Source organism: Theropithecus gelada, chromosome 1, assembly GCF_003255815.1.
Source record: "Theropithecus gelada isolate Dixy chromosome 1, Tgel_1.0, whole genome shotgun sequence".
NCBI classification, from domain to species: domain Eukaryota; kingdom Metazoa; phylum Chordata; class Mammalia; order Primates; family Cercopithecidae; genus Theropithecus; species Theropithecus gelada.
This window is the reverse complement of record NC_037668.1, coordinates 38073093-38088121: the sequence shown is the minus strand read 5'-3', so window position 1 is coordinate 38088121 and position 15029 is coordinate 38073093. Positions and strand designations below refer to the sequence as shown.

The 15029-nt window shown below is 53.8% G+C and overlaps 1 protein-coding gene across 1 annotated transcript in view; it reads right to left on the bottom strand.

The window, feature by feature from the left end:
• The window catches only part of SPSB1 (splA/ryanodine receptor domain and SOCS box containing 1), a 77831-nt gene that overhangs the window by 11543 nt on the left and 51259 nt on the right, over positions 1-15029 (bottom strand). The window contains exon 2 of the mRNA XM_025368021.1: positions 799-1640. Within this exon, the coding sequence (XP_025223806.1) occupies positions 799-1492 (694 nt within the window). The 5' untranslated portion in view covers positions 1493-1640. The remainder of the gene's footprint in view (positions 1-798; positions 1641-15029) is intronic.

Sequence of the window (15029 nt, the reverse complement as noted above, 5' to 3'; positions counted from 1 at the left end):
TCCATCTGTTCATTTATCCATCCATCCACCCACCCACCCATCCATCTATTCATTTATCCATCCACTCATTCATCCATCCACTTTTTCATCCACTCATCCATCCATCAATCTAAACACTCATCCATCCATCCATCCATCCACCACTCATCCATCCATCTGTTCACTCATCCATCCACCCACTCATCCACCCATTCATTTATCCATCCATCCATCCATCCACCCACTTATCCATCCATCCATCCACTCACTCATCCATCTGTTCATTTATCCATCCATCCACCCACCCACCCATCCATCTATTCATTTATCCATCCACTCATTCATCCATCCACTTTTTCATCCACTCATCCATCCATCAATCTAAACACTCATCCACCCACCTACCTACCCATCCACCCATCCGTCCATCCTTTTGTTCAACCACTTATCTATCAATCCAAACATTAATCTATTAATCTATCAATTCATTATCCACTCATCCATCCATTATTCACTCATCTATCCATCCATTCATCATCCATCCATCCAACCAATCATTCATCCACCTATTCATTCATCATCCATCATCCATCCATCTGTCCATTCATTCATGAGGCACCGTTAGGTAATCTAGCAGACTCTGGGTAGAATTCCTCACTTAACCAGATGCAAAAGTTGCCTCTGAGGGTCTGAATACACTGGAATATCAACTTTAAAACACCTTAGTTCCAATGACTGTATCAACTTTTGGCCTAAGCCCAGCCAGGACCATGGGGACAGAGAGAGGGCATTGCCTCTGACAGCAGAGGGGACACTTACGATCGAGTCCGTTCAAGTAGCGCATTCGGATCTCACAGTGGCCCCAGACGGCACTCACTACAGGATACAGTTTTTTGCCCTTGAGTCCCCGAAAAGCCACTCCCATGTACTGTCCATCCACAATGAAGCTCAGCGTCCCATCGTCCATGTCCAGGGCTACCAGGAAGGAGTCAGGGACAATGAATGTCTCATCTGGTTCCAGAAAGGCTGGGTATGTTTTGCTTGGCTGGTTCTTGCCATCATGGTAGAGCCGGTTGCGCCCCAAATCCCAGCCCCAGGACTCGTGATTATTCCCCACGAGGGTAGTGTACCCGACCGAGTGCAGGGGGGCGTCTGCCGTTGCCACCCCCACCACGGCGTGTGTGCCCCGCTGTCTCATAGCCCATGTGATCTGCCACACGTGCAGCCCACGGGTATACCCGACTTTGCCCCTGATAGCGTCTGTGCTCTGGGCCACCGGATGCCGGTGAAAGATGAGTTTGTCGTCTTCCTTCACGAAGACGTTGAGCGACCGGTCGTTGTTGTTCCACGAATGCAGCAGCTGGACGTCGTAGGACACAGGGGGCATGTCCAGTAGCAGATCCAGCCGGGTGGGCTTGCAGTAATCCAGACCCTGGAGCTCCTGCTTCAGGGGCCGGTACGTGGGGTCCCTCATGTCTACAGTCTTGATCCCTCCAGTGACCTTCTGACCCATGTTCGCCCTGGTTTCACCTTCTCACCGACTCCCAAGGCAAACTCATCAATCTCGTGGTCTCGTCTCCAGTATTCTGATTGGGGCCAGACAGAATTCCTAAGGCGAGCTGCCAGGAGACCTCTGCAAGCTGCACGGCGTTCAGTATTGCCTAATGGACGGAAAGACAAACAACCGGTGAGCGGGGCTGCGGGATGAAGGGGAAAGTTAACCCGGAGGTCGAGGCGACCACATCAGCACGTCCCGGCAGCCTGCACCTGGGCTCCGTCACGCCTGACATGGACAGGCTGGAGTCTTGGCGTGGAATGAAATCCCCCGTTCCCTGGCTAGTTTGTCACAAAGGAAAGGGGCTGTCCGTCCACCCGGCAGACTGCACGGAGAGGTGGGCTTGGGGGCTGCGCGTCACCCTCATCTGTGTTGGGTGCAGGCATACGGCTGATGCCCACCAAATACCTCATCAGGGTTCCACAGGACGGCAGGCCATGGTGTCACAGAACCAGGACTCAGCCACGACAGTGGGCATCTGCTTGGTCAAAACAGAGGGAGGTGGTTGGCCCTTGCCTTGCTGTTCAGAGGGGAAGTGGAGCCCCAGGTAGCAGCAGAGGCTGTGAGGATGCCAACCCCAGCTCCTCCTCCCTGTCTCTGTCTCTGTCACAGCCACCTCCAGCAGACGCACCACCAATTCACTCCAGAGAAGGGCTCTCTGGTGCAGTCGGACGGTTCAACTCAGGCATCTGTGTACGCTTGGCGGGAAGGGCCCCAGGAGCCTCCTCCGCCAGCAACCTTCTTCTCAAGGGCAGGCCTCGATTCAGACAGCATGGGGGGCTCATCCCCCGACCCCCAGGAGTTCTTAGATGACTGCCCACCTCTTTTTCCTGCCCACACCCTTCAACTAGAAGCCAGGGTTTCGCCCTCTGGGTCTCAACAGCACGTCTAGGGAGGAGAGTCCAACGCTAAGATGCCTCGTTCCCTCTCTGGCCTCACCATTCCCTGGGTCCTTCAGGAGGGAGAACAGGGACTGCGGGATGGGGGAGAGATCTCACTGTATCATCTACCCCATCCTCTCCACTGGCAGCCCAGGAAGAATTCTTTTTATTTTTTGAGACAGAGTCTTGCTCTGTCACCCAGGCTGGAATGCAGTGGTGTGATCTCGGCTCACTGCAACCTCCACCTCCTGAGTTCAAGTGATTCTCCTGCCTCAGCCTCCGGAGTAGCTACGATTACAGGCACCCACCACCACGCCTGGTTAATTTTTGTACTTTTAGTAGAGACGGGGTTTCACCATGTTGGCCAGGCTGGTCTTGAACTCCCTGACTTCAAGTGATCCACCTGGCCTGGCCTCCCAAAGTGCTGGTCAGGAAGAGTTCTATCCAAGGAGGAGAAGGCAGCAGAAGATTTGAGCCTCGTTCAAGAGAGAAGTTTCTTTCTGCCATCAAGAACCTCCTTGGTCTCTGGAAGGGACCAGAGAGGCCAGGGAGAGCAGCCTGGTTTGAGGTCAGGCTCCTAGGATCCACCAGGCTAGGGGCAAGGCAGGCTCCTGGCTGAAGAAACGGTACTAAAGGAGCTTGCAGGGGGTGCCTGGGCGGTAGGCCATCGGAGCCTTGGCTGCCGGGAGAGAGTCATGCTGGGTCGCTTGTTACTAGGGTGCCCAAGTAAAGGAGACAAAGAGAATCCAAAGGAACCCGGGGTGGGGGAGGCCGTGGGCTCCCAGACACAGGGAAATCCAGGAATCTCCGAGGGCTGGCCTCCCCGTTCAGTGTGGGGCCAGCCAGGCCAGACTCTGCAGTGGGGCTGGCCTCCAGCTCCCTCTCAGCTGGGAAGAGGCCCCACGAGACCCTGTCCCCGGGGCGGCCAGGCCTCCAGGAAGTTTGGTCCTGGCAGAACCTTCCCATGTGGGAACCCTTGGTGCCCCGACCCCCTTATCTCAGGGGCCAGGTCATGCTTCTCGCCCTCCCCTTTCTGATGTGAGACAGAGGGTTCTTTTTTTTTTTTTTTTTTTTTTTGAGATGGAGTTTTGCTCTTGTTGCCCAGGCTGGAGTGCAATGGCGCGATCTCATCTCACTGCAACCTCCGCTTCCTGGGTTCAAGTGATTCTCCTGCCTCTGCCTCCCAAGTAGCTGGGATCATAGGCGCCCACCACCGCACCCAGCTAATTTTTCTATTTAGTAGAGGCCAGGTTTCACCATGTTGTCCAGGCTGCTCTCGAACTCCTGAGCTCAGGTGATTCACCCACCTCGGCCTCCCAAAGTGCTGGGATGACAGGCGTGAGCCACCACGCCCAGCCACAGACAGAGGGTTTTGATCTCAGGGGCACGGTCATCTCTTCAGAGACAGGGTAGGACTCCTTGTGTCCAGTGTCTGCAAAACCATTAGAGCGGAGGTGTACCCTCTGCAGCCTGGAGGGCCGCCCTGGTTCCAGAAAGTTCTGTGAATACTGTGACCTCACATCCATGATCTCCCAGGAAAATCCCATTTTCAAGCTTTCAGTTCCATCTCCTCTCCTGGGAGCCACTGAAACCTCTAGGACTCCCTCTATGCTGCTGCAGAGGGGCACCCCGTGGCTTTGGGGCCTGCGCCTCAAGCTGCGGGAGCGGGAGAGAGTTAGGTCTGATGTGGCGCCAGTGTGGCCTTCCCTGAATTCCCCTCTTCCCCAACCTCCACTGGAGCATTTTCTGAGCTGTAGGAAGGCCGGGCCGAGGCGGCTCTGGAGGTCAGAGCTGCAAGGAGTAGGGGCGAAGAGGACAACCCCCATCTCTGTCTGGACACCCCCTCCAGCTTGGTGCCCAGGAACCTCTCCATATTCTCAATTCCGCAGGGTCTTGTGGGCACAGAGGTCAGCTCTCTGGGAGGACGGGGCGCGAATTACTTTCTAAGAGAGCTAGTTCATGTCATGCTTCCTGCAGCGTAGCCCCTCCACAGCCCCGCTGCCGCTCAACTGTCGCAGCAGGGAGGACCTTTCTCCTGGGATCTCGTCTGTCATGGAAGATCCGCCCTCTCTCCAGTATGGGAGCAGGTGGGAAGAGTGGGGAGGAGGCTGGGGGAGGGAGGGGAGAGTGGGAGAGAAAGGTGGCGGGGAGGGGTCCTCTAGCAGGTAACTGAAAATGCTAGGAGGGACCATAACAGGGAGGTTGAGGGGGGAAGAGGTGAGGAGAGCAACACCTCAGAGGGGGAGAAAGGGTGAAGTGGGGTGAGACGGGAAGGACGGGGAGGGAGCGGAGGGAGGGGAGGGAGCTCTCAGGCTAATAAACCCAGGCCTGAACACACAGAATGCCTGTCTCAGCGAGACCGGAGATCAGTTTTTTCTGAAATGGGCGAGATAGTAAATGCCTGGCTTTGAGGGCCAGACAGTCTCTGCTGTTGTCGCGCAAAAGCAGCCACAGACGGGACATAAATAAACGCGTGTGGCTGAGTTCCAGAAAACTTTATTTATAAGGACAGGCCGGCCTGGGGTCCGCCAGCCAGAGCTTAAGACGGGGCCCTGCGTCGACTCCACTTAAGACATAGCCCTGTGGGGCTGGGGCAGGCATTAGCCGGATGGTGGTGTGTGTGCGGGGGGGGGTCCCTGGAGGCTGGGCCAGCCTCATCCCAGAAAGAGCCACCAGAAAAAGGTGGCTTCACCCCGACGTGGGACATCCACTGTCTGTCTGTCCAGGTCGGTTCCACAAGCTCTCCTAGTTTTGAGATGCCACCACCTCAGGTGGCCCAGCAAGTCCTCAACACCAATGCTGGGCTGAGCTCCCTAAACCTAACCCGAACCGCCACCCCTCCACCTCCACCCACCTTCCCCCTACCCCCTCACCCCGGCCCAGGCCTTGGATCACATGGCTGTGAGGGGTGGGGGTCTGTGGGAGGGAGGGCCTGGGAGGAGGGAGGCTGGGGAAACAGGGTGGGGCGTTTTCCCTGGGCAGGGCAGGCAGGTAAAGGGCCTGCAGCACTGTGGGGTGACTCCCTCACAAGGGCACCCTAGGGAATGTGGCCCACCCACCCGGCCACTTCTGCCATCTGAGTCACCACCCAGGCGGTCAATCACTGTGGTGGCCCTGGGGCTACTCTTGACTCATCTGTCACCCGCCCTGTGTCCAGGCTATGGTTAAAGATGACAGTGCCTTCCCACCTTCCTGTTGTCCACACCTAGCCACCTCCTTGCTGTGCAGGAACACTGAAACCATCCATCTGTCCTCCTCCTTCTATTTTAAAATGTGGCCGCACAGATCCACCCTTCCTGTGGGTCCCCAGGAGCTGGACTCGCCACCTCCCCCGGAACTGCAGTCCGGCGGGCGCTTCCCCAGCCCTGTTTCCTGAAGATTCCAAGCTCATGTGCCGAGACAGTAGCTCCAGCCACCAAGATCCACCCTGAGGGCGCTGGCGTCACTGCATTTCCACTTTCATTTATTTCCTAGCCTGTGCTCCATTCACTGAACAAAGATCACTGTTCTCCCGTCTTCCTGGTCACCACATCTGGCCCGACAGAGGGACGCTGCCTTTGGGCCAAGACCCAAGGACTTGGAAGGCTGGGTTAGGGCAGACCAAGTTTAAGATCCCTTCTAAACCAAGGGTCAGCAAACTTCTTCCATAAGGGGCCAGATAGTAACCATTTAAGGCCCTCCGGACAATATGTAAATGAATGGGCATAGGTGTGTTTCAATAAAACTTTATTTACAAAAATAGACAGCAGGCCAGATTTGGCCCAGGAGCTGTAGTTTGCCGACCCCTGTTGTAAACCCATGGAAAATTGCTAATACGATCACCATAATTCCTGGACATGGTGCTCAGGATGGGGGGTGTGTACCACCCACAGGTGCCGAGTGACATTCACAGGTGCCTGGATGGCTCCTGTTAACACTGGACCGAGACGGACATCCCTGGGCCTGGAGGGCATCCAGCACTGGGCACCACACTTCAGGCAGGAGCTGGGAGAACAGTACAGGCCCCCGCTCTGGGAACACCTCCACTTACTGCTGCTCTGAGAAGCAAATGCAGATGCCTAGGCCTTGTGGGGCCCAGCAGCACCAGAGAAGCTTCGGGGCCTGGCATTGCTGAGCAGTTGGTGAGTTTCCAGGAGGTGGGAGGACTCAGCCTTCATCCCCACCCAGGAGGAGCAAAGTACAAGCCACAAAGGGCGTGGCTTGTACTGCCCTGCAGGGCTGGAACAGGAGAGCAGAGGATAGATGTGGCCTTGCTGCTGCCACCACCACCCCCCACACACATGCAAGCACCCATGCCTACATGCACACACGTGTGTACACCCATACACACACGTGTACTCTGTGTGCCTGCACACTGACAGTAAGGGCAGCAGCTGAGACTAACAGAGGCGTCACAGTCCAGGCAGTGCCCTGGCTGGCGGCGCCTGCTCTCCACTCCCTTAGTGAAAGTTTTTATCCCCAAAAGCACATTCTTGCATTAGCCACCATGTCCCCAGGACCGCACCTGCCTCCTCCTCTGCACAACTGTCTCAGCCAAGCCCCACAACAAACCAGTTCCTGGCCTGTACCCCTCCTGCCCCACCAAACTCTACTCACTCTAAATAATGACAGTTCTCATTGCACGCAGCCCTCAGGCTGCAAGGGTCAGCTGTCGCACGCAGGGGTCCAGTGTCTGGTGCTTCCTGAAGACCAGGCTGTTACCTCATCACAGGCATGAATGCCGTGAGGGTATTTCAACCAGGAGAAAGAGTGTGTATGTGTATGTGTGTGCATGTATGTGCGGTATGCATGTGTGTGTGTAGATATGTGAGGTGTGTATGTATCTGTGTGTGTGGTGTGTCTGGATGTGTGTATATGTGTGTGGTATGTATTCATGTGTACATATGTGTGTGCTGTGCGTGCATGCATGCATGTATATGTGTGTGCGTGTATGTACATGTATGTTGTGTGTCTTCATGTGTCTGCGTGTGTGGAGTGTGTCTGTGTGTATACATCTGTGTGTGCAGGAGCTCTAACTGCAAGACCCTCCTCCTCATGGGCAGCAGGGAGCTCACCAGTCACTCTGGGTCAGGAACTCCTAGCAACATTTTCCCATAAGATCAGATTAAAGTAAAGATCAAGAAGGGTCAAGAGAGAAAAACAGCCATAAAACAGTGGCTTGGGAGCTCCCGAAAGGACCTTCCTCACACAACTGGCCCAGAGGCCGTGAGTCACGGAGAACAGCTGCATCTCATCTGGGTCGAAGAGCCGATGCTGGTGGCGGATTGTGTGTGACGCGAGTTCCCTGACACTTGCTCAGGACATGTCCCGTGGAGAGCTTCCTCCGGAGGAAGGCAGGCGAGCCGTCCACACACCCACGCTCCTGCATGCCTCGTGTCAGAGATCAGCTGTCAAATCTGACGAGCATCTATGGCGCTGGCACCAAGGCCTCAGCCTCTCATGCTCCATGTCCCTCAGCCTTGCTGGTTGAGCTCAGCTGGGACAACCCCCTGACCCCACACTCACCTACCCCGAGTCCTGGCCCGGCACAGCTCAGGCCCCATCGTGCCACAAGCAGATGGGGGGATAAAGGGAGAGGACACGTCACCAATATCAAAGTCAAGCACATGGCGGGAGCGTCTGTCTCATGCATGAGAGGGCTGGGCTGGGGGAAGCAGAGAGGAGTGCAAAACGGGATGGAGGCAGGAACCACCGCCCGGACCCTCAGAGCCAGAGAGCAGCCACCGGCCCTGGAGTCACCTTGGCTTCCCCTGTAGAGGGATACACAGCCTGGAGGAGATTCTGCCTTTCCTACAACACAGTGAAGGCCACTAAAAGCTCTGGAGGAGGGGGAGGGGCTACCTGCAGGGACAGCAGATGACACGAAGCCCTGGGGTTTGGCTTCAGTGAACTTCTTCCCCCAGCAGGAGGAATACCCCACCACTACACACACACACACACACACACACACACACACACACACACACAAATTCTTGCATGAGTGAAAGGGGATGTCCCTTACACCCTTTGAGGGCAAAAGCCCTCAACCCAGTGTCTCCAGAGCAGCCATGGGACGGGGGTGGGTTGGGGTCCCAAACACCCACCAGAGTTGTATGTCTGTACTGGATTTCCTGGTGGCAGCCTGGGCTCTAAGCAGATGAGCTTCCGAAAGCCCCTACTCCCTTGGCCAGCTTTGAACAGCCATTATGTCTGGGTCCAGGGAAGAGGCCATCTTTGGATTTGCTGGGGGCCCCAGATCTTAGTAGGAAGGAAGAAAAGAACCTCGCAAAGCCTCCAGTTTCCTGGGCTCCTCCACGCGGGGGCAGCCAGGTCTGCAGATCCACAGGGAAGAAAGCCTGGAAATGAATGCTGATCCCCAGCAGGTGGAGAGGAGTCAAAAGCATCCCCGAAGTGCACTGTCTGGGAGTCCTAGACCCGGGACAGGTGAAGGGCACCTGTCTTCAGCCTTTAATGATCTAGGGAAGCCATTCTCTCTGAAGGCCGAGGGAGCCTGGAGTGGTAGGAGAGGCAAGGCAGGCCCCTGTGGTCGGAGAGTGCCTTCTGGATACAGCCACAGTTTGCTTTCATTATGCAAGGCAGAGAGGAATGTGTTGCTAGACACAGCACTACCACCGAGACAGGGGCGAGACAGTGCTGTGGCATGCACAGGGTTAAAAACAGTTGCCGTGGTGGCTCATGCCTGTCATCCCAGCACGGTGGGAGGCCGAGATGGGTGAATCACCTGAGGTCAGGAGTTTGAGACCAGTCTGGCCAACGTGGTGAAACCCCATCTCTACTAAAAAATACAAAAATTAACTGGGCATAGTGGTGGGTGCCTGTAATCCCAGCTACTCGGGAGACTGAGGCAGGAGAATCGCTTGAACCCAGGAGGCGGAGGTTGCAGTGAGCCGAGATTGTGCCACCGCACTCGAACCTGGGCGACAGAGCGAGATTCTGTTAAAAAAAAAAAAAAAAAAAAAAGTTGCAGGGACTGCAAAGGATGTGGGGAAAGGACATTCCTACACAGCATGGGTGTGTGTTGAAGGGGGACAGACCCTGAACTGGGACAGCCTTCTAGGTGTGCAGGTGCAACGAGGCAGTCCCTGTCCTGTCCATGTGCAAAACGCCCAACAATCACCCATGGCTCTTGTCTACCAAACCCTACAGGCCTGCACAGGGGCATGAGGATGAAGATGCTGGGGACAGCATGAGTCCCACCTCGTCCACATCATGGAGCTCCATGCAGCCCCTCCAAAGTGGTGACGCAACAGAAAATGTAACGCGATGCTGTCACATTTTTAAAAGCAAATCACAGAACAATACGCAGATCATGATGCCATTTCTGAAAAAACAGAATTTAAAAAGATTCTCTCTGTGCACATTTATCTGCAGGTACAGAGAAAGGTCTAGAAGGATAAACATCAAACCTTTCACAACGGTTAATGCTGGTGGGTGGGAGGGAAAAAACGCTTTGAATTGAATTTTTTAAAATGCATGTATTCCTTTTGAAACTAAAATGATGGTTAAGCACACAAAAGAGAATCAAAGGCTGAGAAACAATGATTTCACACACTATGTTTGCAAGAACAAGTTATCCCCAAAGCAATTCCTACGGGTTCGGCACCTGTGTTGCTTTTATAAAGCAAGCACAGTGTAATGTGTAGGCACTATTGTCCTGAATGTTTTTTCCATGAAGGTACGTGTTAAGGATCCATAACTGGCAGAAGGGCATTTAAAACGCTTTTTTTCCTTTTAAAGAGACAGGGTCTCACTATGTTGCCCAGGCTGCTCTCTAACTACCAGGCTCAAGCAATTCTCCTGCCTTGGCCACCCAAAGTGCTCAGATAACAGGTGTGAGCCACCATGCCCAGCCTGGCAGAAGGGTATTTAAATAAAGGATGAGAATCCTGGGGAAGCTTTGAGGCCATGCCAAAGAGGGACATTATGTCTACAGCGATCTATCCCAAGACTTCTGGTTATACTGCTTCAAAATTACAGATTTTGATTAGCCCAGTAAAAATGGGGCAGCTATCTCTCTCTACTGACCCAGAACACAAGAAGAGAACAGCTGGTCCGTCCCCATACCCAGCCAGGTGGCAGCTGCACAGCGGCTGTGCACGTGGCAAAGGCCAGGTGAGGCGGCCCCATCAGAAACACCGGTGGCTGTTCCGGCCCCGACAGACCCACTCCAGGGAAGGGGAGGGGAGGAGGAATGAGGCTCTGAGAGCAGACCCTGGGAGAGGCTGAGACAGGCCAGACTGCACAGCACCTGCCTGCAACCCCCCAGTGGCATTTCAATTAAAGCCACAACCCTGCAGGCCCCACCTTCCCCCAAAATGCTTTCAGATCAATTGTCCCGGAGCCTCGCTTCCACTAAAAATTACCTGTTCGTGGTGGTGTTTAGGAAGAGGTCTGTTGAAGGAGCAGCTACCCCCTCTTTTGGGGATGTAGCCAATGCGACTGGGGACAAACGGTCAGAAAGGGCAGGTAAGGGATGCACAGGGGTGGGTCGGTCACCAGGGAGTGGCAGACACTCACGCTCCTCCTTACGCCCGGTTCCCCCCCAGTGTCTGACTAACCCCAGAACAGTGAGACCATTGTTTTGCCCCAAGATGGGGAAAGAATGAAATTCAGGATGTGGAACAAGGTGACCTATTTATAAAGCCTCCTTTCACCTGAAGATCACGTAACTTCCCTCCCTCTGCCGCCCGTCTCACACACCAGTGGTGGCAGCCCAGGATTCTGCAAGAGAAACATGCCCCGAGCGATCTGCTATTTTATCAGAATGAACCTCTGCAGCCTGGCTCAGCCGCCGCCTGGGCTCTGCCTGCTCACTGGGCTCCTGTGCTCCCTCCAGCATCCTGAACATGAGTGGCAGGGACACTCTTGGTGGTGGAAGGGCTCAGGGAATGCTCCGTGCTGGCTGGGCCATGGAGCCCCTGGCAAAGGGGCCACCGCCAGCAGGGCTTGTGACACGTGGTTACCACCCTCCACCCCTCACCCTACCAACCGCCAACTTGAGGAGGGACCCCTCAAACAGGGATATAAAAATAAGTCTGTGCCCCTAGAATCAACAGGATCCTTCTGGAAAGTTCTGACAAGTGATTTTGGAGAGAAAATCCCACACGGTCCAGAGCTCTAGCCGCTGACCTCAAAAGACCCAAAATGCACCTGCTGTAAACGCCTATGGAAGGGCCCAGATGACTCACAGCACTTTCAGAGGGCTCGAATCAGTGGAGCCACAGCCTGGGAAACCAGCATGATATTCATATAGAGACTGAAAATTACAATAAATCGCAGCTGTAGCCTAGGCAGGGTGACGAGGACAACGAACTGTGCCTGGTGCAGACGAGAAGCCAGTTCTTGGAGGGACCCCAGGGACAAACAGCAACCTTCCCGAAAGGTGACCCAGATAGCAGCAGACATGCTGTCCCACGGCAATGGGAATAAAATGGAGACTATGGACCACCAACACTGCCTGGCCTCGGGGGTCACACACTGGGTCCACCTGGTTCACACAGGCGGTGGGTCGCCCCAAAGAGTAGAGGCAGAAAGCCAGGGCCAACAGCAGCCCCACGGCCATCTCCAAGAAAAGAGTCACCAACAGGATACCCACGGGACAGGCTCAGAGACCTGGTCCTCCTCGCCCTCTGATCCCCGGCAGCTCCCCAGAAGGCAGGAGACGGGAGCTCGAGGCAGGGTGGATCCGGTGGGCCCAGTGACTCCCAGGAGGAGGCTCTGCAGAGAAGCTGGTTCTCTGGAAGGGCCTTGCTCCAGCCTAGCCTCCCGAGGGACTCCAGAGCTCAGGGTTGCCTGGCTGAGAGGAGGAGGCTGGAGTGCATCCAAAGTCTGCCACTTCCCCCCAACAAGGCAGTCTCCTGGACACAGGGGATCCAACCAAACCCAGGCTTTCAGGGTGCCAAGGCCTGAATGGGAGGCGGTGACACACTGATCTCTCTCTGTGGGATGTGCCAGCTGGCAAAGGTCACCTCTGGGAGTGGTCCTTGGGTCACCCTCATGTCCCTCCAGGGATAATAAGCAGGAGGGTAACCAGGAAGGGGCTGGGGAGAGGATCTGAGGACTCAGGAAGCATCAACCCAGAGAGATTTCAGGGGTCATCACCCAGCCTACATGAGAGTCAGGGGGCCGGGTATCCACGCGTTCCCCCCTGAGGCCCAGGCGGCTGCCCTCAAACCACCTGGGGGAATAGGAAGGGCAATGTTCATGATTTCACCACAGAATCGCCTAACTAAAGCTCCAGGCACAAAGTAGGAGCTTCATACATGCCGCTCCCTGCCCTCCCCTTGCCGCCTCTCAACACCTGAGGCTATCGGGGGACACCTGATAGCTTGGAATCTTGAATGCCAAGTGTAGGAGAGCACTCAGCCGGGGAATGCCATGGCAGGTGCTGGTCCTACAGCTCACAGGGGTTGTGACCCAAGTTGCTTGGCCCCGTCACCAGACCCACAGGCCTCCCTCTATCTGGCAGTGAGGAAAACAGGAAAGGCCCTGTTTTACAGGAGTGGTTCTCAAAGTGGGGTCTCAACCCGCAACATCAGTCAGCATCACCTGGGAACTCAGAGATGCAAATTCCTGACCCCGTTAGACTTTCTGGATCAGAAACTCCGTGGGGTGGCCTGAATTCTAGAGCCCTCCAGGGCACTATGATGAGGCCAGAGATTGAGAACCACTGGTTTCAAGGAATGATGCCTCAACAGTTTAGAATCTCAGATCTCTATTAAATGAAAACTATCAGGATTACACTTGTACCAGAATTTAAAAAAATTATCTTGATATGAAATATTTCAAATGTTAGACATTCTCATAAGAAATCTCAATACAGAAATGTAAAAAGCATAAAGTGTTTCCTCTCACCCACTGCCCAGGGAAGCACAGAGGTGTGTCCTTCTAGAACATTCTGGTGCATATGAGAATAGTCTATTTACAGCAAAAGATCACACTGCAGATACGAATCCACAGTTTGCTTTTTCCATCGTAATATATTAGCTCCTCCATGAAATTTATGTTAGTGGCTGCATAATATCCCATTATGTGCTATTATAATTTTGGTGACATTCCCTCTTAGATGGACATCTAGGCTGTTTGCTGTAATCACGGTCATGTGTGGGGAGTTAATTATTTCTCCATAACAGGATGGCCTTAGAGCAGCTTCTTTTAATTTAGTTCACAGCCACCTCTCCTCTTACCGCTCTCAAAATCTTGGACCTCGGGACCATCCGCCCCACCATCTACTTTTAGAAGAAAATCAAGTGTCCAAGTAACCCACCTCCAGATTCCTGATCTTTGCAACTGACTGAGGCAAGCCCAGGGTGGTGGGGAGTGTCTGTGGAGATAGCTGGACTGGAGGTTTCTCAACTGGACCTCGACTGGATCTCGGCCAATGAACCTGAGAGGATTGTAAAAGGACTTAGGCTGTGCGCCTCCTTGTGCAACCCAATCGCCATTTCCCGTGTGGGATTTCACGGAACTGAGCAGGATGCCAAGGGAGGGGTAAATCCCGGGGCCTCCCAGGCAGGTGGTGAATAAAAAAAGGACTTCAACATACTTTTCAGGCCACAGTAACCTTCGGGCACTTCCTCTTACATGCCAGAGGTCTCCCTCCTCCAATTCCATCAACCTGGAACACACGGGTCAATACTCAAGAGGGGAGGGTCCCAGCAAGTTCAAAGGCAGTGAATAAATTCATCCTCAACTTCCCAGACAAGTAGAAAGGCCTGGGGGCCAGAATGGCATGGCACCAGCTCGTCACATATAGGATAAGGCAAGGAGTGTGGAAGTGCCTCCCCAGCTAGCGAGTGGAGTATTACCCACCAAAAATGCTAATGGGGGCTGGGTGTGGTGGCTCACACCTATAATCCCAGCACTTTGGGAGGCTGGGGTGGACAGATCTCTTGAGCCCAGGAGTTCAAGACCAACCTGGATAACATAGGGAAACCTTGTCTCTACAAAAAATACAAAAATTAGCTGGGTGTAGTGGTACATGCCTATAGTCTCAGCTACTTGGGAGGCTGAGGTAGGAGGATTGCTTGAGTCCAGAAGGTTGAGGCTGCAGTGAGCCAAGACTGCGCCACTGCACTCTAGCCTAGGCAACAAAGTGAGACTCTGTCTCAAAAAAACAAAAAACAAAAAACCTGCTAATGGGAAGGATCTCTGTACAAGAGGGCAAGGGAAAAGGTTTCCTATGTCAAGTGAAAAAAGGGTCATAACTGCATCTGCCCTGAGACTAAAACCTAGAAAAAACTGTATTGGCATACTCAGGAGAGAGGTAGAAAGGAGCCTGGAGAAATGAAAATGTCGCTGTGTTTAGAGTGGTGAGCTTATGAGTTCCCTCCCTTTTAAATTTCTTTACTGTTGTTTTGTTACTGTTGCAAAAACACAAATGGATGAGCCCGAATGTCCATCGATGGACGCATGGATAAACAAATTGTGGTATACACATTCAGTGGAATATTATTCAGCCATAAAAGTACTAGTGCATGCTACAGTGTGAATGAACCCCAAAAACTTTAGATTAATGTGAAGGAAGCCAGATATAAAAGGCCACACATTGTATGATTCCCTTTCGATGAAATGACCAGGATAGGCAAATCCATAGAAACAGAAAGCAGACTGGT